We start from the raw sequence: 22,366 nt of genomic DNA on the forward strand, positions 1-22,366 counted from the left end.
CATGAATGTTTCTACTCAATTGGCCAGAGTTGATGATATGAGAAGATATGCTGATTCATCCTAGTAGGAAGGTTGCTATGATACAGCATCATGGAGAACTGGGAAATACTTCTGTTTCATCTAGGTTAAAAAAAAAAATCCATTTCCCCAAATAAACCTGGCCTGAGGTATCCATAGCATTGCCTCAGTTTATAAGGCAGACCTCATTTGTATCTCCTCTTTAGTAAATGTAAGAAAGGAAAGTTACCTGGCTTTTCCCCTTATCCTAGAAAGGCAACTCAAGAGGTAGGCATTGATATTCCATTCCTTTCCTTTTATAAGCATAAAGTAAGGCAGAATTCAGTGTATAATTTGTTTTTTCTTTGTATTTCAGTTCTTCCCAGACCCCTTCAGAGGATTTCCATGACAGTAATAGCTAATACTTGTAGTAAAGGTTTATTCCATGCTAGACACTGTTCAGTCACTTTTGTATGCATCAATTCATTCATTTCTTCCAACAATGCCCTTAAATAGGCACACCGTATCCCTATTTTGTAGAGGAGGCCACTAGGACTCAGAAAGGGAAAGTCACTGGCTGACCTGGAAACTGTGGGTCTGAGATTTAAACTCAGGGAGTCCGGCTCAAGAGTCCTTGTTCTTAACCTGTTTACTCTACTGCCTCTCTGCACATGTGTATATGTATGTGTGGCTCTGAGATAAGGATTGAGGAAGGCTACTGAGCGTGCCAGTTACCAGGGCGCTTGTTATGGATGGTAGAAGCATCAGGGACTGATGGAATCACGGATGTCCAAATTTGGCTTTTCTCCCTGTTGTACAATCTGGGAGCCTTCGGGAGGACAATATGCCAAGAGTAGACGCTTCTTTATTGACTTAGAGCTCGGAGTTAGAGCACACTTCACATTAAGACACCATCCAAAAGAAGCCGTGTTGGATGGGACAGTATCGTTGGGATTTGTTCCTGTGTAGGCTTCAAAGGAAACATTTCTGGATTAAGGGATGCCTCCTCTAATATAATCCAGGTTATGGTGCCTACTTAGGCAACTGCTATAAATGCAATAAGATATTGAATAGCATATAGGAAAAAGTGGTTTTCCTTGGACAGAACAGCCCAACTTTACTTACCAGTCCCTTTTGAGAGAGGCCAGTGTTTTTGAGAACTTCTGTGTGGTCCTTGAGATTCTTAACTGTGACAAGGACCGGGGCCTCTTAAGAGCAGAGAGTGGGGCTGATAGTCCCTCCTGAAGAAGGCTTTCTGAATCCTGCCCCCGCCCCCGTACTTGATGACTGACATGGTAATAAGCACACAGGAGAAGGGATTCAGAGGTTTCTCTGTGGAGGAAAATCTAGAGGTCAGAGTTTGAGGAAATTAGGAGAAGAAAGAGACAATCCATGAGATTCGTTGCCTTTTATTTCTTGCCGTTTTAAGAGTGCAGCATAGGATTCCTGGGACCCTTCCAACATTATTCCTAGTCCAGTGATGTCATTGTTCCGTTTGCCATGAGAGGAAAGGTCTCCAGCAGAGGAGAAGGCTGGTAAATCAAAGATGAGTTGGCGGGGTGGGCGGGGTGGGGTCCTTCCCTGCCAAGCTGGTCCGAGGGGAGGGCAGTCGCAGACCCTGTCCTTTGAGGGGTCGGTTCCCTCCCTCCTGGAGCGCGCCCTTGCCTTGCCCCTGGCGAAAAGCTCTTCGCTTTCTGTGTTGGCTACAAGGTTGTCCATCGTCTCTGCCATTTTGGGAGGATATTTCGTCTTCGCATCCTTAGTTGCCGGTGGTTATTTCTCACTTTCATTTTTGACTTTAAAAAGATTTTTTAATCTTTTATTTGTAAAGGCCGTTTATTTAGTTTTGAGATCTCCCACCCAAGGTGGGGCTCAGCCCCACAAGGACATCAAGAGCCCCTCGCTCTTCCGACTGGGCCAGCCCGGGGCCCTTGTCCTTCACGTTTCAGAACGTGTCCTCTGGCTTCCTCTTTCAGGGACGCTCACATTCGCGCAGCTCCCCGGCCTCTTGTTCCTGGTTCTGGATCTTTCTTTCTCCTGTTCTTGTTCATCGATCAGGTGGGGCCGTGAAGACCTTTGCCTCTTACGACAGCCCTACCTGCTTAAGATGATAAGCACAGAAATTAGCCCCCTTCCTCCTGCCTTTTTCGTCTCTTGGCGCTGATGCTCTTGGAGGTTGGGTTCACCGTTTGTGGGACGGGGAGAGACGCTCAGGAGTTGTCATGGAGACCAGACGCGGGCGAGTCGCTTGGAGGCGGGGCGAGGAAACGCAGCCGCTGCTGATTGGCCAGGAAGCCACGCTGTTGCTCGGAGACCGAGAGAGTTCGGTGCGCAGGCGCATTGCTTTCCGGGCCGAGAGGTGTGGCGCCGTTTGTCTTGGGGTGTGCGTTGGGATCCCCGCGGGCTCCGGTCGACTGATCCCAGTGCGGAGCTACGTGTCATAGCAGACCGTGGGGCGGGACTGATTCCCGCGCGGCCCGCGTGCTGACTCCGCCGCCACTTCCGGAACTCCCCAGCGAGCAGGCCCGGGGCGCTGCGGCTGCGCTTCGGGTCCATGCGCCAGCTCACCGCGGTCACTCCTGGAGAGGCTGCGCGGCCGGGCAGGTGCCGGCCTGGTGGCTCGTACCGCGGCGCAGCGACTCGGGCGCCAAGGACGGGCGGTGGCCTTGGGCGGTTCTCTGCTGTGGGGCGGCGAGTCCCGCTGTGTCCACTGTGGGAGCCCGGAGAGCCACTGACCGTGGGTGCGGCGGGGAACCCGTTCCTCCTGGGGGGTGGAGGAGCAGGGAGCGCGGGGACATGTTCGAGAGGGCGCAGGACTCCGTCTGGAGCCTTTGGAGCCTGCACAGGAAGAAACTGCAGGCGAGACTGTCCCTAGCCAAGGAAGGCCCCCATTCGGATGGTGTCTTAAATCGATGGGGGGGAATTTCCAGCAAGGTGGCTGGGTGCCATCCCGGTCTCCTCCTGACTCCTTTTCCTGTTTCAGGACTCCTGTGTTGGCAGGAAGGAGCACTAAGCCGGCCCAATTCCCCGCATGCCGATGCTCTTGTCCAACTTTGCTATGGTGCTGAGTGCTAAGATTTTATTTCGTCCCTCTTCATCACGGCATTGGACTTCTCAAAGAGTAAAGATGGGGACCCCCCCCCCCTTTTCTTTTTAAAGATTTTATTTATTTATTTGTTAGCGAGCCCGTGAGCACAGGCAGACAGAGTGGCAGGCAGAGGCAGAGGGAGAAGCAGGCTCCCTGCTGAGCAAGGAGCCCGATGTGGGACTTGATCCAAGGACACTGGGATCATGACCTGAGCCAACGGTAGACGCTTAACCAACTGAGCCACCCAGGCGTCCGGATGGGAACCCTTTTTGTCCACTCCCTCACTTAGGGGAGGAATATTCAGGCCGATTGTTTAATGACAGTAAAAATATTATATAATAGGGTAAGAAAATGTTTCCAGGTATTTTTCGTGTGCAAAATTTTAGTCCTTACTATGAATTAATGTCTAAACTTTTTATTTCAAACCTTCCCTCACAATCAAATTCCTACTTGAAAGACCTAAAATGACTTACAAAACCATTATGAATCTTCTAGTAGAAACACTGAAGTAGACTTGAAGAATCAGGTTTTTTTTTAAGATTTTATTTATTTGACACGGAAAGATCACAGGTAGGCAGAGTGGCAGGCAGAGAGAGAGAGGAGGAAGCAGGCTCCCCACTGAGCAGAGAGCCTGATGCAGGTCTCCATTCCAGGACCCTGGGATCATGACCCCAGCTGAAGGCAGAGGCTTTAATCCACTGAGCCACCCAGGCGCCCCTAAGCAATCAGTTTCGAAAGGAAAAATGCTCACCAAGGAACTGCAAGACTAATCAATTAAATGTCTGACTTTACAAAACAATTTGCATTTGAGGAAGTAACTTTACAAAGCTTTACAGAACAGTTTGAGAGAGAGACAGTGAGCGAGAGCATGAGCGAGGAGAAGGTCAGAGGGAGAAGCAGACTCCCCATGCAGCTGGGAGCCCGATGCGGGAGTCCCGGGACTCCGGGACCATGACCTGAGCCGAAGGCAGTCGTCCAACCAACTGAGCCACCCAGGCGTCCCCAGAACAGTTTGTATTTGAGTAACAATTATTGTTTTAACAAAATGGCTCTTGGAGTCTTGGGTGGTTCAGTTGGTTAAGCAACAGACTTCCACTTGGTTTCAGCTCAGGTCTTGATATGGGTGGTGGGATCCAGCCCCATATATAGGGGTTTGTGCTCAGCGAGGGAGTCTTTCCCTCTACCCCTCCCCACCTGTGCATGTGCTTGTGTGTGGTGAAGATAAGTCAATACAAGGACCCATGAATAACTTAGGGGTTTGGGTTTAAACACACGGTCTTAGCGGGGGCTTCCCCCAACGCTGACTCAGACAAGAGTTTAGGAGGCAAGTAGTTAATCTGGAGGTGATCCCAAAAACCATGGTGAGGAAATGGGGTAGTGAAACAGGAAGGAAAGTCAATAAAGGGCAGTTAATGAGCAGGTGACCATTGAAGCTCACTGCCTCTGTGGACCCCCTGAGAGACTGTGTAGATGACGTCTCAGACTTGCCCAGGAAGGGTCCAGGAACATGGGTGTTTATTCACCGACTTCCATTCCTCATTGGTTGAGGTTTGCTTTTGGAGTCTTAATTGGCACTTTGTACATCTTTGCCGTATAACTTTTTTTTTTTTTTTACTTATTTATTTAGAGAGCATGTTAAAGGTTGGAGGGCAGAGGCAAAGGGAGAGAATCCCAAGCAGTTTCTACACTGAGTGTGGAGCCTGAGGTGTGCTCGATCTCACAACCCTGAGATCATGACCTGAGCTGAAATCAAGAGTCTGATACTTAACTGACTGAGCCTCCCCAGTACCCCCTGACTGGTTGTATCTTTAAGATGAAGTGCCAGAAGTGGAATTTATTGGTCAAATTATACATGTATTTTAATGGTTTTTTTTTAAGATTTTATTTATTTATTTGAAAGAGCAAGAGTGAGAGCAGGAACACAAGCAAGGGGAGTTGGAGAGGGAAATCAGACTTCTTGGCCTGAGGTAGGGCTTGATCCCAGGACCCTGGGATCACAACCCAAGCCGAAGGCAGGCACTTAATGACTGAGCCATCCAGGTACCCCAAAATTATACCCATATTTTAAACAAATATTGTCAAGTTGCCCACCCAAAAGTCACCTACATACCTTCCCCCAGAGCTTGTGTTGCTCTCTTGGCCGTGTGAGCAGAAAACAGAAGGGCTTGTGACCCGAGAATCGCAGTGGGTAGGCCGGGCAACTGTGAGGGTTGGGCTAGGTTGAGGGGGAGAGTTTTTCATGTCTTACTGTTCACAGAGGACAGAAATGGCAGGCTAAGATAATATCAAAGATAATTTTCTTGTACCTTATTTAGATACTGAGAGACAAACTTCCTGATATTTTTTAGGAAAATAATAAGGCAAGCATTTAAAAAGGGGATTTTAAGCTAGGGAATCTCAAAACTTTTTATTTTTAATTGGAGGATAGTTGACATCTGAGTGTCGGTATACAACATAGTGAAGGGATGATTGTATATGTTGTGGAATGCTCACAATGATAAGGGCGGCTACCATTTATCACCAACTATTATAATACTATTGGCCATATTCCCAAAGCTGTACTTTTCATTTCTGTGACTTATGTATTGTATAACTGGAAGCAATTTTCTTTCCTAATTTGCCTATCCCTCTATCCCGCTACCCTTTGGCAGCTGCCAGCTTGTTCTCTGTATCTCTGAGTCTTTTTATGTTTTGTTATTTTTTTTTGACTCCACATATAAGCTGGGGAAACTTGATTTTATTGGAGAGGTGCACCTTCTCTCATAGAGAGGTGTGTGTGGAACTTGGTACACCCAAGGGTATGCTGGGAAATTCTCAACAACTAGACTTTGGGAGGGAGAGCGGGGAGAGTCTGGATTTGTAGTATTAGCCATTTTCTGCGGTGCAAGTAATGCCATCATGGCTGATTTCAAGCTACCAACAGCACCGAGTCAGGAAAACATGCACAACGTTTCCTAGGCATTTCAAATATTTTGAAATTTTCCCAAGTGTCTCCATAACCCATAGTCTCAAAGATCTTCTGTTTTCTAACTCGCAACTGATCCCAACTGAATTGTAAATGTTTGCCATATAACCATCTTTTTTTTTTTTTTAAGATTTTATTTATCCTCTTAGCAGGACCACTTTTAAAGGATTCCAAGTGATATTAGCACCAGGGTACATGTGAGTAGTGCCCCCCTACCCTCACCTCTGGAGTTACGTAGAGCACAGGCTCAAAAGAGTAGTAGAAAGATCTCTGCAGAATGTCTCTTCTCTGGAATGTCTGTGTTTGAATAAGACTGTGAAAGCCTGAAACTAATATAACACTATGTTCACCATACTAGAATTTAAAATAAAATGGCATTAGGGTGGCTTAGTCCATTAAGCCTCTGACTCTTGGTTTTGGCTCAGGTCATGATCTCAGGGTCATGAGACTGAGCCCTACATCAGGCTCTGTGCTGAGTGCGAAGCCTGCTTACAATTCTCTCTCTCCCTCTCCTACCCCTCCCACCCCTGAGCTCTCTCTCTCTTAAAAACCTAAAACCAAAAACCAAACCAAACCAAAGGCTTATGCTAGAAAGAAGCCATATAATGCAGTAAGTATGGAATGGCCTTCAGTAATCACGGAAACCTAATTTGATATAAAATAATCCATACTTGAAAGAAACCCTCCGAATATTTCAAAAGTGGAACACCCTTGACCGTGACACACATCTTGCTCTTCCAACACTCACACCAGAGAGAAGAATATGGATGCAACTACCGTGTCAAAGCCCCTGGTCTTAGCTCCCCCCTTACTCTTTATTGGACAATTCACACTAACAAGAAGTCTTACAAATGCTGTGAATTTGAGGGGACCTGTCATCACTGAGCTTTTAACCTAGCTCTGTGAATTCATCCTAGAGAGATCATATAAATAAAATAAAACCTTCTGTTTTCAGTTAACCTTAATCAGCACCAGATAACTTACATACTACACATAAAATAAATATGAATATATTAATATAATGAAAATGAGAATACAATTCATATAGTATTGATATCAGATAATGCCCACTGGCAAAAACAACACAGCCCCAGAAATACAATAAATGTATCGGCAGGGCACCTGGGTGGCTCAGTGGGTTAAAGTCTCTGCCTTCGGCCTGGGTCATGATCCCAGGGTCCTGGGATCGAGCCCCGCATCGGACTCTACTCGGCAGGGGGCCTGCTTCCCTTCCTCTGTGTGCCTCTCTGCCTACTTGTGATCTCTATCAAATAAATAAATAAAATCTTAAAAAAAAAGGTTTCAGGAAACTGCAGTTTAGAATTCTATGCTTATTCAGCAATTACAATTCTTATAGGACACCCAAGTCCTGGAATTAAAATAGACAGATAAATAAAAAGACTCCAGTAACACCTGCTCAATTTTATACAGGATAATCCTTACTGGAGAAAATACTTACATTGCCATTGGCATAGCAAAGCCTATGGTGGATCATTTCCAGTTTTCTCTAATCATAGATTTTAGAACCGAAAAGGAGCTTCAAATATGTAGTATTCATCTTCTGTTTCATAAATAAGGAGATCGAGATCTGTTGAGATTAACTGGGATGCCCAAGGCCATGTTTGAGGTTTTTGTTTCTGTGGTTTCTGTGGGTTTGGGGGGGCGGGGGTAATCAATAGCAGAGGTTAATTTCCACAGAGGTCCCCCCGCCCCACATTCCACCCTCCTACCCCCCACCCCCTCCACCCCCCACCTGCCAAATACTTCTTGGTAACCTGTAGACTCTAAGGCAGTAATATTGTGAGTGCAATGGACATAGGGATGGTTCCACACAGGGTAAATCAGTCGGCTGAGTGAGGGACAGGAGGTGACCGGCTTACTGTTTTGTGGCACTTACTGCCTGGGGCACTGGGCTGAGGCCACAACGTAGGGGGCTGTGAATTCCTGCTGTGGGTCTGGGAGCGGGGTGTGGGGCACCCATGCTGGGATTTACTTAAGGCAGTTAGGGATTCACTGGATAAGAATGGCTTTTCTTTTTCTTTCTTTTAAAAAAGATCTTATTTATTTATTTATTTGACAGAGAGAGCACAAGCAGTGAGAAGGGGCAGAGGGAGAGGGAGAAGCAGACTCCCCACTGAGTAGGGAGCCCAAGGTCATAAACCCCAAGATCATGACCTGAGGCAAAGGCAGATGCTTAACTGACTGAGCCGCCCGGGAGCCCAAGAATGGCTTTTCTTGCTACTGAATTTAAGCCTCAGAGTATTGCAAAGCTATGAAAAGAATTCTGTGTGGGCACAACCATGGGTCAGAGATCGTTGGTTCCAGCTGACATTAGAAACAGATCTCGTAAAGATACCTTGTCTACTGTAATCTTTTTAAAAGATTTTATTTATTTATATGACACAGAGAGAGAGATCACAAGTAGGCAGAAAGGCAGGCAGAGGGGGAGGAAGCAGGCTCCCTGCTCAGCAGAGATCCCAGTGCAGGACATGATCCTAGGACCCTGAGACCTTGACCTGAGCTGAAGGCAGAGGCTTAACCCGCTGAGCCACGCAGGAGCCCCTACTGTAATAGTTTTGTGAGTGAACAAATGAGCACATCTTGTATGTTTACTGTACATTCACAAGACTTCCATTCTCTTAGATCAGGGTTCTCAACCAAAGTCAGTTGTGCCCTGTCCCCTTTGTGGGGGGAGAATTGCCAGCCTAGAAACCTCTTAAGTTGTCACAACTTAGGGAGAGGGTATCACTGGCATCTAGAAGTTAGAGGCAAGGGACGCTACTAAACATCCTGCAACACACAGGACAGCCTCCCACCCCACCCCACCCCCATTTATCTGGCCCCAAATGGCAAGAGTGCAGACATGGAGAAACGTTCAGATGCGCAATTTGTCATGACTCTGTGTGACCACCAGATGGCAGTCATGACGCCTGCTGCCGAGCCCATAACAGTTCACCAGGGGCAGAGTTGATTGGAGCAGTCTTTCTCCTTTCAACACAGACAGACACAAACTGTTTTTACATTACAAAAATGAAAATAATTTTACAATAGGGTCAAATAATATACAAGTATATACACTGGGGGCCCCGGGTGGCTCAGTCGGTTAAGCGTCTGCCTTCCTCTCAGGTCAGGATCTCGGAGTCCTGAGATCCAGCCCGGCATGGGGCTCTCTGCTCAGCTGGAGTCTGCTTCTCCCTCTTCCCCTGCTTGTGTTCTCTCCCCTTCTTACTCTGTCAAATAAATAAATAAATATAAGTATATAAACTAAAAAAACTAAGTATATAAACTAAATATAAACTACGAACTATAAATATGAACTATTATAAACTAAAAAGGGTTGTTCTGTTCCCCCTTCAATTTTTCAAGCCTTTAGAACTGTTTGACGTGGACCTGGCCAGATTTCTGTGTACTTGTGTATGTATACACACATATAATTAGTCTCGTACTGTTGGTTTTGTTTTGCAACTCCTTTTAATTCTCAACACTATACTGTGAACAAAGTAATTTAGAGCTACCTCATTTTGTTTTTTGAGCTACCGCATTTTGTAAGTGGATACATAGTGTTCTGATATTACATGGACTAGAATTTATTCAAATATATTCTTATTGATAGGCATTTGGGTCGTTGCAATTTTTTGCTGATACAAGCAATTCTGTGGTGTTGCTGTTATTTCTGTAGGACAGGCTCCTGGAAATGTGAGAGCTGGGTCAGAGTGCAGGTACATTTAGAATCTTGACGAATTAGCAGTACTCATCTGGGAGCATCAGGGAGAGGAGGAAGCAGGCTCCCCACCCAGCAGAGAACCCCATGCGGTGCTTGATCCCAGGACCCTGAGATTGTGACCTGAGCCGAAGGCAGAGGCATAACTCACTGAACCACCCAGGCGCCCCCAAATATGCATTTTTAAAACACATTTTTTGGGGCACCTGGGTGGCTCAGATGGTTAGGCATCAGCCTTGGTCTCAGGTCATGATCTCCAGGTACTGGGATTGAGGCTGCATCAGGCTCCCAGCTCAGCAGGGAGTCTGTTTCTCTTTATCCCTCTGCCTTTCACCCTCCTTGGCTTTCACTGTCTTTCTCTCTCTTAAATGCATAAAAACAAAAAAACACATTTTTTGAGGTGTTATTGATATACAACGTAGCCTAGTTGTACGTGTACAAGATAATGATTTGACATACACCTATATTGTGAAGAGTATGGTTAGCATCCATCACCTCATATAGTTACAAAATTCTTTTTTTTTTTTTTAAAGATTTTATTATTTATTTGACAGGAAGAGATCACAAGTAGGCAGAGAGGCAGGCAGAGAGAGAAGGGGAAGCAGGCTCCCTGCTGAGCAGAGAGCCCGTCCAGGCTCCATTGCAGGACCCCGGGATCATGACCCCAGCCGAAGGCAGAGGCTTTAACCCACTGAGCCAGCCATGCACCCCACCCCCACCCCCACCCCCGCTTTCATTTTTAAAGCGAAGTTCGGTTCTCAGACGCAAGCATAGCTCACAGTCGTGTTTCTCAAAGTGCGATTTCCCCACCAGCGGCGTCAGCACCATCCAGAAATTTCTTAGAAATGTAAATTCTGGGGCTCCCAGCCTGGATTTAGGAATCAGAAACTCTGGGGACCGGGCGAAGCAGTCTGGTTTATTAAGGCCTCGAGGCGATTCTGAAGCCCGCGCGAAGTGTGAGAACCACGGTTCGCATCTCTCTCCCTAACTGGCTCTGCTCGTCAACTGCCAGCAGCTGGGCTTCCAGCTTTTCTGTGCTTGTCTCCATCCTCCCCCTCGTGCATTATAAAACACGTCGAGCCAAGGCCCTTGTGTTCCACCTTTCAAAGTCAAAGGGCCATTTGAAAGCCTAGAGATTGACGGGCTTCTGGGGAGCAGAAACTTTGCTCGATTGACTTTGAAACGCTGCATGAAGGAGAGATGATGATAAAATGTGAGTTTCCCCCGCTTTCCCGGATAACAGTACTTGGATAGTTCTTCACATGCATCCCTTCGCTTGACCCTGACTCTCACCCACGAGCTAAGCAGAAGTATGAGCTCCATTTTGCAGAAGGGGTGCAGCAAGGGAATTACTGAGGGGCGAGTCGCTGGCCGCAGCACAGCCTGGTTTCACCCCACACCCTCCCACACCCTCCTACTCTGGCCCCCCAGCCTTTTCCCGACTTCCCGCTGGCTGAGCCCGGCAGGTGGCCGTGGGTGCGGTCCTAGATAGGGCAGCAGAACGGGAAGGGTGAAGCAGCCCTGCTCTCTGGGGCTCTCCAAACGGTGCGAGAGGGTGGGAAAGGAAAGTAGAGACTGAGGCCGTATGGGAAGACCGTCTAATCGGAATCGTGAAGAACACAAGGCAGAAAGGACGACAGCCAGGGGACTGGCACGCAGTCTACAGGCTGCTGGCAGCATGGGTATCTGAGAAATCTCCAGGTGGACTTCTCAGCCCCAAAGCCTCTTTCGGTAGAAGTGGTGCTAGTTCCCCATCATTGGCTTATGCCCTCTGGTCACCTTGCAGGTAAGATGGTGTGTGTGTGTGTGTGTGTGTGTGTAGTGAGTGGACTGGTCACTTTGCAGGTAAGATGCCGTGTGTGTGTGTGTGTGTGTGTGTGTGTGTGTGTGTTGGTAGTGAGTGGAATGCAGAGGCAGCAGAAAGAAATTCCATGCTCACCTAATTAAATTAATTAGTCCTCATAGGACAGCACCCTGCGGGGTGGGGACTATGTATCTTCTACAGGTAAGAAAACGGGGGCTCAGGGAAGCACGAGTACCTCGCTCAAGGTCACACAGCTAGTAAGGAGCAGCAATGGGGTTCCAGCCGGTCTCTCTGACTCCCAGGTTTGTGCTCTCCCAGGGCCACCGCTGGCCCTCAGCTAATCAAGGCTGAGCTGGGTGGGCAAAACCGCTTTGATGTATGTCAGCCTCACGGATTAATTTGGACCTTCAAAAACCAGCCACTTTAGGGGCGCCTCTGGGGCTCAGTCAGTTAAGCATCTGGCTCTTGATTTCAGCTCAGTTCATGATCTCAAGGTTGTGAGATCGAGCCCCACATCGGGCTCCCTGCTGGGTGTGCAGCTGCTTAATATTTTCTCTCTCTCTCACCCTCTACCTCCCCCTCTCAAAACAAATAAAACAAAACAAAAGACACAAGCTACTTTGAGCTTGTAGTAGTTCTGGGGCATTGGTAGTGTGTCTCCTGCGTAGAGACCCAAACCCTATGCATGTGGGAATTCTTTCCTCCTGGCCACCCTCCCCAAGAGTTGAGTTTATTTATTTATTAAAGATTTCATTTATTTATTTATTTATTTATTTGAAAGAGAGATCACAAGTAGGCAGAGAGGCAGGCAGAGAGGGGGGAGCAGGCTCCCCGCTGAGCAGAGAGCCTGATGTGGGGATCCATCCCAGGACCCTGGGACCATGACCTTAGCCGAAGGCAGAGGCTTAACCCACTGAGCCATCCAGGCGCCCCTCCCCAAGAGTTTAGAAGCTAACCCACCTTCACCTTTTCTCCAGATACGGATTCAGGCAGAAGAGACCAACCTGTTAGAACTGATCTCCTTCCCAGCCTGATTCCTGCCCCCAACCCTGACCCTTGTGTGAGACTGCCTTTGCCACCGAGCCAGGCAATGATATCCTATACCTTTCTCAAACTGTGCCTGGTCTCCACATGTGGGCACCAGAAATGCTCAGTTACCCCAAACATTTTGGCGTAATCTAGGGAAATCATTACAACATCGACAAGAGCAGTGACAGCTGGTCTCACACATCTGATCTCATCCTAGAGGGAAGCTGTAATTTTTTAAAAATTTTATTTATTTATTTGACACAGGGAGAGAGAGATCACAAGTAGGCAGAGAGAGAGAGAGAGAGGGAAGCAGGCTCTCTGCTGAGCAGAGAGCCAGATGTGGGGGTCGATCCCAGGGGCCATGACCTGAGCCTAAAGCAGAGGCTTAACCCTCTGAGCCACCCAGGTGCCCCCAGGAAGAGAGAGAATCTTAAGCAGGCTCCCAAACAGAGCTTGATCTCATGACCCTAAGACCATGATCGGAGCCCAAACCAAGAGTCAGACACTTAACTGACTGAGCCACCCAGGTGTCCTGCGTGTCTGTCATCTTTAACCTCAGGTTCCCAAGTTTTGTCTTCATCATTCTAGTGTTTTTTCTTCTTTTCTGTTCTATTTCACTCTCTAAAAATGCCCTGTACACATAAAACTCTGTAATAAAGCAATTACCAAAATTGTGGAAATACCTTGAGATCAACTAGTGTACATATAACTAATTTTAAAAATCATTCTCATGCTGTTCCACAGAATGGTTATATCACCATTTATTCAACCATTCCCCCATTAATGGTCATTCACTTTGTCTCCACTTGGTTTTCTACTTGCCTCTACAAACAATAGTTCAACAAAACGCCTTAATTGTATCTTTATGCATTGAAGATGTTACTTCTGTGGGGGAAGATTCCCAACATGAGACTGCTAGGTCAAAGGATTTTTATTTTAAAAATTTAAAAACTTACATATTGCTGAATTGCTGCTGGAAATATAAGTTGATATATAACCTTTTTGTAAAAGTAGATGGTTTCCCAAAATGCACTAGCAAAAGATCTCTTTAATTTTTGCCAACTTCACGAAGTCAAAGTGATAGCTCATTGGTTGGGGATTTTTGTGTGTTCTTTTTTGTTTTTCATTGGTTGTTTTAATTCACATTTCCCTGAGTACTTCTTAGATTCATTAACACTTTCAGAGATTAATCGCCATTTGCTCTTCTATGATTAGCCATCTAGTCCAGATGGATTAAAGACTTTAATGTAAAAAATAATCAAAATCTCAGAAACAAATTAGGGATTAAGGAGACCATTTTAACTTTTTAAAAGAGTAAAGTAACAATCTAAAAAGGAGAATATATAAATATCTTACTGTGAAAAATTAAAATGTTCTTTTACTATATAAAAAAAGCATAAAGACAATCACTAGATTAAAAAAATTTGCAACAAACATGAAAAAAGATTAATATTTCAAACATATAAAGAGCACCTCCAGATTTATAAGAAAGTCAAACCAATATAAAAATAGGCCAAAAATATATAGGCAATTCACTGAAGATGATTTGTTGAGTACAGTATGAAATCTGGATGAATATTTTCATTTGTCCATTATTTTTCTCTATTGTTAATTTTCTTAGAACTTCTAAGATTTAATGATGGTATGCTTTAACACATTCTTATGTTTCTAAAGTATCTCTCTCTTTTTAAAAGACTTTATTTATCTGAAAGAGAGCATGAGAGAGAGAGCAAGAGCAGGGGGAGGGGCAGAGGGAGAAGCAGACTCCCCGCTGAGCAGGGAGCCCGATGTGGGGCTCCATCCCCGGACCCCAGAATCATGACCTGAGTGAAGATGCTTAACCAACTGAGCCACCCAGACACCCCCTCTAAAGTATCTCTTAAGTGTGTATTTTCTCTGGTGAATTGTCCATAAAAGATACAGTTTGATTCTTCTTGTGGTTTTGGCATCTGGATGAATGCTTTATTAATCTTTATATTAGCTGAGTTTCTCTTTGATGGATTCTTTGATGTACAGTAAGGCTGGAGCTACTCCTAAAGGCTTTCCCACACTCATTACATTTATAGGGTTTTTCTCCAGTATGCATCCTCAGATGTACAGTAAAGTCTGAGTTGGTTCTGAAGGCTTTTCCACATTCTTCACATTTATAGGGCCTTTCCCCAGTATGAATTCTCTGATGGAGAGTTAGCTGCGATAGAGTGATACAACCTTTTCCACATTCCTTACATGTGTAGGGTTTTTCTCCAGTATGTGTTCGCCAATGCACTGTAAGGTATGAACCTCTCCTAAAGGCTTTTCCACAGACATCACATTTATAGGGTTTCTCTCCGCTATGGATTTTCTGATGTTCTGTGACATGTACCATCTGGCTAAATGCTTTCCCACAGTCATTACACTTAAATGGTTTCTCTCCAGTATGTGTTCTTTGATGGGTATTAAAGCCTGAGTTACTTGTGAAAACCTTCCCACACTCATTACATTTATAGGGTTTTTCTCCAGTGTGCCTTCTTTGATGTACAGTAAGTTGTGACGTATTAGTGAAAGCTTTCTCACATTCATTACACTTATATGGTTTTTCTCCAGTATGGGTCCTTTGATGTACAATAAGATATGACTTAGTCCTGAACGATTTTTCACAATCACAGCATTTATAAGGTTTCACTCCAGTATGAATTTTCTGATGTTCTTTGAGATTTACCATTTTGGTAAATGCCCTCTCACAGTCGGTGCATTTATATGGTTTCTCTCCAGTATGAATCCTCTGATGTACAGTTAGGTGTGATTTTATTCTGAAAGATTCCCCGCACTCATTACATAGGTAAGGTTTCTCTTCAGTATGAATCCTCTGATGTATAATTAGGGATGAAGAACGCATGAAGGCCTTTCCACATTCATTACATTTATAAGGTTTCTCTCCTGTATGCATTCTGTGGTGTACGGTAAGGCATGAATAATTAATGAATGCTTTCCCACATTCATTACATTTATAGGGTTTTTCTCCTGTATGAATTCTTTGATGTTCTGTGAAATTTGCTATACGATTGAATGCTTTCCCACATTCATTACATTCATAGGGTTTTTCCCCAGTATGAGTTCTTATATGTACAATAAGGCTTGAATTACTTCTGTAGGCTTTCCCACATTCATTACATCTAAAGGGTTTCTCTCCAGTATGAATTCTCTGATGGACATTAAAAATTGTGGTATTCTTGAAAGATTTCCCACACTCATTGCATTTATATGGTTTCTCTTCAGTATGGGTCTTCTGATGTACACTAAGATATGACTTATTCCTAAAGGCTTTCCCACAATCATTACATTTGTAGGGTTTCTCTCTATTGTGAGTTTCCAGATGTCTTGCAAGTTTTGATTTATCACTGAATGCTTTCCCACATTCACTACACTTATAGGGTTTCTCTCCGGTTTGAATTCTCTGGTGTTGATTAAGGCGAGCACACTGGCTAAAAGACTTTCCACAGACATTGCACTGATAAGGTTTCTCCTTAGTATGAATTCTCTGATGTACCATAAGTGATGAAGAAGCAATGAAGGCCTTTCCACATTCATTGCATTTATAGGGTTTTTCTCCTGTGTGAATTTTTTTGTGTTGACTGAGATATGAAGGCTGGCTAAACATTTTCCCACATTCATTACATTCATAAGGTTTTTCTTTAGTGTGAGTTCTCTGATGTTGAATGAGCAATGACCTGTAACGGAAGGACTTTTCACATGTACTACATTTATAGGGCTTTTCTTTATTATTGAATTTTTCCCCTATGGTAAGTTCTGAAGTAGGCCTTATGGCTTTGCCGCCTTCTGTATCCTTGCAAAGTTTCTTCCCCAGATGGGTATCTGTAATCAAATCTAAATTCTCAGTGGAATTCTCATGTGTTTGACATTTGCTGTGGGGTTCTTCTGTGATAATGCCTGCTTCAGGAAAAAGAAGAGATCCAAATCTAAATCTTCTTTGACCAGAGGGAATTTTCTTGTGAGTAACTATTTTTTGATTCAAATGATTTTCCTGACTGTTTTGCAATTTTAATTTCCTTTCATTCCATTTCCATAATCCTACCATTCTTGAGTTCCATAGACCATTCTCTGTGAGTTTATCTATTATGGTCTCTTGTGATACATCTTCAGAACCATCCTCTGTTGATAAAGCATTCTTGGTTGCAGGTTTGGTCTCCAACTCTGGGGGAAATAAAAAAGAAAGCAAATGACTCCTATTTCTGAAGTTAGGAAGATCTCAGTAAACAAGAAAATAAAATGTAAACCTTAGCTGATAATGAATGTCAAGTTTTAACTGCTTGCAAACTGGCCTTGTTTTTAAGAAGAAAGACGTATGTTTGAAGGAGGCCAGTTGAGTCAAGAACCAAAGCAGCAAATTCACTTTTCCCCTACAAAAAATATTCATTCATGGTAACCCTCCTAGAATCTAGGTATCTCTAATACTTCTCTTTTCATTCCCTTAATAATAAACTTTTTTTCCCAGACCATTCTTCATAGGTTGTGATTATTTTTTTTATTCCCATTTACTCTACAAACCAGATGTTGCTCCCAACCATACTTTCTATTTATTCTCACTCGTTTGCTAGCTTTTTAAATGATGGCTTTCTCAACTTTCTGTGTCAGAGTAGCTTATTCAAATCTTTTTATGTAGTTTTTAATAAAATGTTAATGGAAAACAACACTTTGATTTTTCAGAAAGTAGGCTGAACAGTAAATTAGTCAAAATTAATGTTTATAGTTATTAATATTTCAAACAGTGATAATAATTATGAAGGGTGGTTTTGCAACCTTCTTGTGTTTTAAGATCATGCCTAAAAGCTTGTTCAAAAAAACTGGATAAAAACGACTTACACACTGAATTTTAAAGCCATGAAGCATTCCACTATCCACAAAAGGTTTTGATCTAATTAGTTTTTAAACATTTAGAAATAATTGCCTGAAAATTAGTTAGAAATTTAAAAGAAGTATAAAAATACAGAGTGCCTGAGTGGCTCTGTACTGACTCTTGATCTCTTGATCAAGAGCATCTGACTCTGATCTCAGCTCGGGTTTTCTCAGGGTTGTGAGTTCAAGCCCAACGCTGCATTCCATGTGGAGCCTACTTAAAAAAACAAAGTATAAAACTGTTCTGAAAGTAAACTATTGGGGATCCTGGGTGTCACAGTTAGTTAAGTGTCCAGGTCTTAATTTCAGCTCAGGTTGTGATCTCAGAGTTGTGAGATCAAGCCCCGGGTTGGGCTCTGTGCTGTGTGGAGTTTGCTTTAGATTCTCTCTCCCTCTCCTGCTTCTGCTTGAGTTCACTCTCAAATAAATCCTTTAAAAAAAGGTAAAATATTCGGGCACGTGGGTGGCTCACTTGGTGAGTGTCCATCTCTTGGTTTTGGCTCAGGTCATGATCTCATGGGTTGTGAGACTGAGCCTTGCAGTGGGCTCCACACTCAGCAGAGGGTCTGCCTGAGGATTCTTTCCCTCTGCCTCTTCCCCCACGTGTGCAGGCACACATGTTCGGTCTCTCTCAAATAAATAAATTTTTCAAAAAGTAAAATTTTAAATTGTATATACAAGCAAGTTTTAAGACAACCATCCCACAGTGTAACCTTTTTTACAAAGATCAAGAGTTGAGGGGCGCCTGGCTGGCTCAGTTGGTAGACCGTGCAACTCTTGATCTCAGGGTTTTAAGTTTGAGCCCCATGTTGGGTGCAGAGATTACTTAAAAATAAAATCTTTACAAAAAAAAAAAAAGGACAAAGATTTGAATTCCAAGACACCAAAGAGGAGAACCCTAGAACCCAGTTCACTTAAATGTCTAATTCAATTAAGGTAACTGGGGATGGTTACAGCCTTTACCCTAGCAGCCCACCAAAGCAAACAATTCTCCATGGAAAAAGGTTACACAATCCAGAACTTCAAACTATTTTTACAGGTTCTCATATCAATGCTTGACAATGAAAAATAATAAACATATAAGAAGATCAAAGTCTTGTGTCTCTTGACAAGTCATGTCTCTCAACCAAAAAGTCAAGAGAGGGGCACCTGGGTGCTGCAGCTGGTCAGTGTCCAACTCCTGGTTTCAGCTTGGAGGGTTGTGAGATCAAGCCCTGCACTGGGCTCTTTGCTGAGCCAAAGAGTCTGCTTAAGTTTCTCTCTCTCCCTCCCCACCCCCATTCTCTTTCTCTCTCAAATAAATATTAAAAAGAGAGAGACAGAGAGAAGAAAAAAGTCAAGAGAAAAAAACAGATAATACAAACAGATTTAAAAGGTATCCAGACAATTGATGTTTCAGACATAAACTTAAAATAATCACGATTATACATTTAAGAAAATAAGACAAGACCCATAATTTCACCAAATAATTGGAAAGTTTAAATATAGAAGTTAAAATAAGAATCAACTGGCAATTCTAGAACTGGACAATAAGAACTCAAAGACTAAAAGCACAGTAGATATGGCACATGAGCGTGTTAACAAAATGGAAAATAGGTCAGTAGACAATATGCATATTGAAGTACAGCATGATGAAAAACTTGAAAAAATTATTTTAAAAAATTACAGAGAAATACAGGATAGAGTGAAAAGGTCGATCACAGATGTCCCAGAAGACTAGAAAGGTGTGTGAGACAGAATGAGATGAAATCAAATTCAAAGACATTAACACCAAAGCATTTTCCAAAACATTTAAAAAATATCAAGCCATAGATATTAGAAGCCAAATGAATCCCATGTAGGAGAAATACAAAGGAAATATATTATGAATCATTAAAATTATATGAATTTCAAATTTCAGTGTCCATAAATAAGATTTTAGTGGAATATAACCACATTCTTTGGTTAACACTTTGTCTTTGGATGCTTTTGTGCTTTTAATTGCTAAATGGTATAGTTGCAAAAGAGCTATCATATTCCCCAAATGCCTAAAATATCTACTGTCTTACCTTTTACAGAAAAGGTTTGCCAAGTCCTGAATTAAACAGATGGTTGACTTGTCAACAGGTATGATATAAGACAGAAAAAAATGGAATGATACCTTCATAATGCTGAAAGAATTTAATACAAACCTAGAAGTCTAAACCTACCAAAAAATTATCCACAAATGAAGATTAAATGAAGATAAAAAGAAAAATGGAGGGAATATGATATTGGCAGGTATGAATAAAATTAAATATTAGAGGGTATTCTTTATGCAGAAGAAAAATAATCCCAGGTAGAAGCTTAGAAATGAGGAAAAATAAAAAGAGAAAGTATAGGCAAAATTATAGGTAAATCTAAATGAATACTGACTGCATAGAACATAGTCTTTTGAAATTTGACATATAAATAGGATTAAAATACATAATTTGAACAACATAGAAATCAGGTTAAGTAAGTTATTCTAAGGGATGCCTAGGTGGCTCAGTTGGTTGAGCGGCTGCCTTCGGCTCAGGTCATGATCCCAGCGTCCTGAGATGGAGTCCCACATCGGGCTCCTTGCTCAGCAGGGAGCCTGCTTCTCCCTCTGTCTCTGCCTGCCATTCTGTCTGCCTGTGCTTGCTCTCTCTCCCTCTATCTCTCTCTGACAAATAAATAAAATATTTTTTTTAAAAAAGTAAGTTATTCTAAGATCTCTGTGTTGTTTGGTAAGAGAGAAAATCTAATCTAAGAGAGAAAATCTAAGATGAATCATTGATGTGTGCTTTAATCTCAAAGTTAACCACCACACAAATAATTCTAGAAATTTATAATTACCAAGTGATTAGGGAGGAAATAGAAAAATAAAAGTTAATAAACCTGAAGGCATAAATGGGGAAAAAGAGAATATAGAACAGGAAAGAGACTTTCATAGTCAGATGACAGATTTAAACACTATATAATTGTATTATGTAAATATAAACTAAATACTCCAAAAGATATGGACACTCCCTCAGGTTATTTAGAGGTAATTTTGTACCATCTGCCTTAAAAACAAAATCTGGTTAAAACAAAAATCTAATATGCTACTTATAAGAGAAACAAAATACAAGGATATACAAAAGATAACAGTGAAAGAATTAAAATGAGGCACCATATACACAATAACTGAAAGAAAGATGCTACTGTAAAAAAAAAAAAAAAAGAAAATCAACAAAAACAAAAAAGAAAGATGCTACTGTGATGTGAGTATGAGGCAAAATAGACTTTAAGGCAAAAACCATTATGGAGATAGAGAAGACACTTCAGAAGAATAAAAGGTCCAATTTAACTGAAAGAACAGTTGTAACTTTGTATTTGCCTAATAACACAGCCATAAAATACATAGACCAAAAATTAAAGTAACTAAAATAAGAAACAGAGAAATCTACAGTCTTACTAGGAAATATTAAAAATCTCTCTCAGGGGGCACCTGGGTGGCTCAGTGGGTTAAAGCCTCTGCCTTCGGCTCAGGTCATGATCCCAGGGTCCTGGGATGGAGCCCCACGTCGGGCTCTCTGCTCAGTGGGGAGCCTGCTTCCTCCTCTCTCTCTCTCTGCCTGCCTCTCTGCCTACTTGTGATCTCTGCCTGTCAAATAAATAAAATCTTAAAAAAAAAAAAACTCTCCCAGTATCTGACAGAAAAAGCTGACAATCCGTAAGTACATAGATTTTAGCAACAATTTGACATCGCTGGGGTGCCTGCATAGCTCAGGCAGCCAAGCCTCTGACTCTCGGTGTCAGCTCAGGTCCTGATCTCAGGGTCGTGAGACTGATTAGGAGCCACACTTGGTGCAGAGTCTGCTTGCGATTCTTTCCCCCATTTTCCTGCCTCCACCCTCTGTTCCTCCCCATTCGTGTGCTCTCTCAAATAAACAAATGAATAAAATTTAAAACAAAAACTTGTATCTAAAACTGCACTCAATACCTATAGACTACACATTTTCCAAGTGCACACAAAATATTCTCAAAATTGTCCATGTGGTGAAGAAAATTTTAATAAATTTGTAAAGACTGAATTCATACACAGTATCTCTGACCACAGGAAAAATTAAGGTAGCAAGATTACCAAAAACTCCCCAGATGGTACAACATTAAGAAAAATATTTCTGAATAACTTGAAGGACTAAGACATCACAATGGATATTATCAAATGCTTGGAATTCAGTAATTATGAAGTTGCTAATCTTAAAAAGGTTTGATATAGGGGTTTTTACTTGTTAATTTTTTTTTGTCCTTTTTGGGGTGTGATGCAATCTAGATAGCCTTAAATAAGTTCTAAAAAAAGAATGGCTGAAAATCAATGATACAAGTATCCAACTCAGAACTTAGACAAGATCAGCCAATTAAATGCTAAAAAGGTTAAAAACAATAAAGAGCAGAAAATAATGATAACAGAAGTCAAACATACAAAAAAGATTCTTTAAAAGCCAAATAAGATTGATAAACCCTAGGCAAGACCTTGATAAAAGAGAGAAAACAAAGAAACAAAAAATCCATGTCAGGAATGAAAAGGGAGACATCACTTCAGATCCATACCGACATTTAAGAGAAGATAATATGCCAATAAATTTAAATTTTAGATAAAATGGATCCACTGCCAGACAAACATAACTTACTAAACTGAAACAAAAAGAACCAAGACATATCAATATTTCTATAACTACAGAAGGAATAGAAGCTAAAAACACCTTCCATAATAAAAGCATCAGGCCAACATGGCTTCCCTCATGAAATCTATGTACCTTAAAATATCTATCGTTCCCTCTCACAGCTCTTTCTTTACTCCTCACCATAAGCTGATGGTCTTGCTTCTTATTTTTCTATCAA

General features: G+C 42.6%; 1 protein-coding gene across 14 annotated transcripts in view; it reads right to left on the bottom strand.

Moving 5' to 3' along the window:
• Positions 1-13,340: 13,340 nt before the first annotated feature.
• LOC309851020 (uncharacterized protein) overlaps positions 13,341-22,366 on the bottom strand; it is a 44,078-nt gene continuing 35,052 nt past the window's right edge. For all 14 annotated transcript variants that reach the window (XM_082705744.1, XM_082705749.1, XM_082705742.1 and 11 more), the window contains one exon: positions 13,341-16,795. In XM_082705744.1, coding sequence (XP_082561870.1) covers positions 14,577-16,679 — 2,103 coding nt within the window. In that variant the 5' untranslated portion in view covers positions 16,680-16,795 and the 3' untranslated portion in view covers positions 13,341-14,576. The remainder of the gene's footprint in view (positions 16,796-22,366) is intronic.

This window comes from Mustela nivalis (genome assembly GCF_964662115.1).
Source record: "Mustela nivalis genome assembly, chromosome: 17".
In the NCBI taxonomy this organism is placed as follows: Eukaryota; Metazoa; Chordata; class Mammalia; order Carnivora; family Mustelidae; genus Mustela; species Mustela nivalis.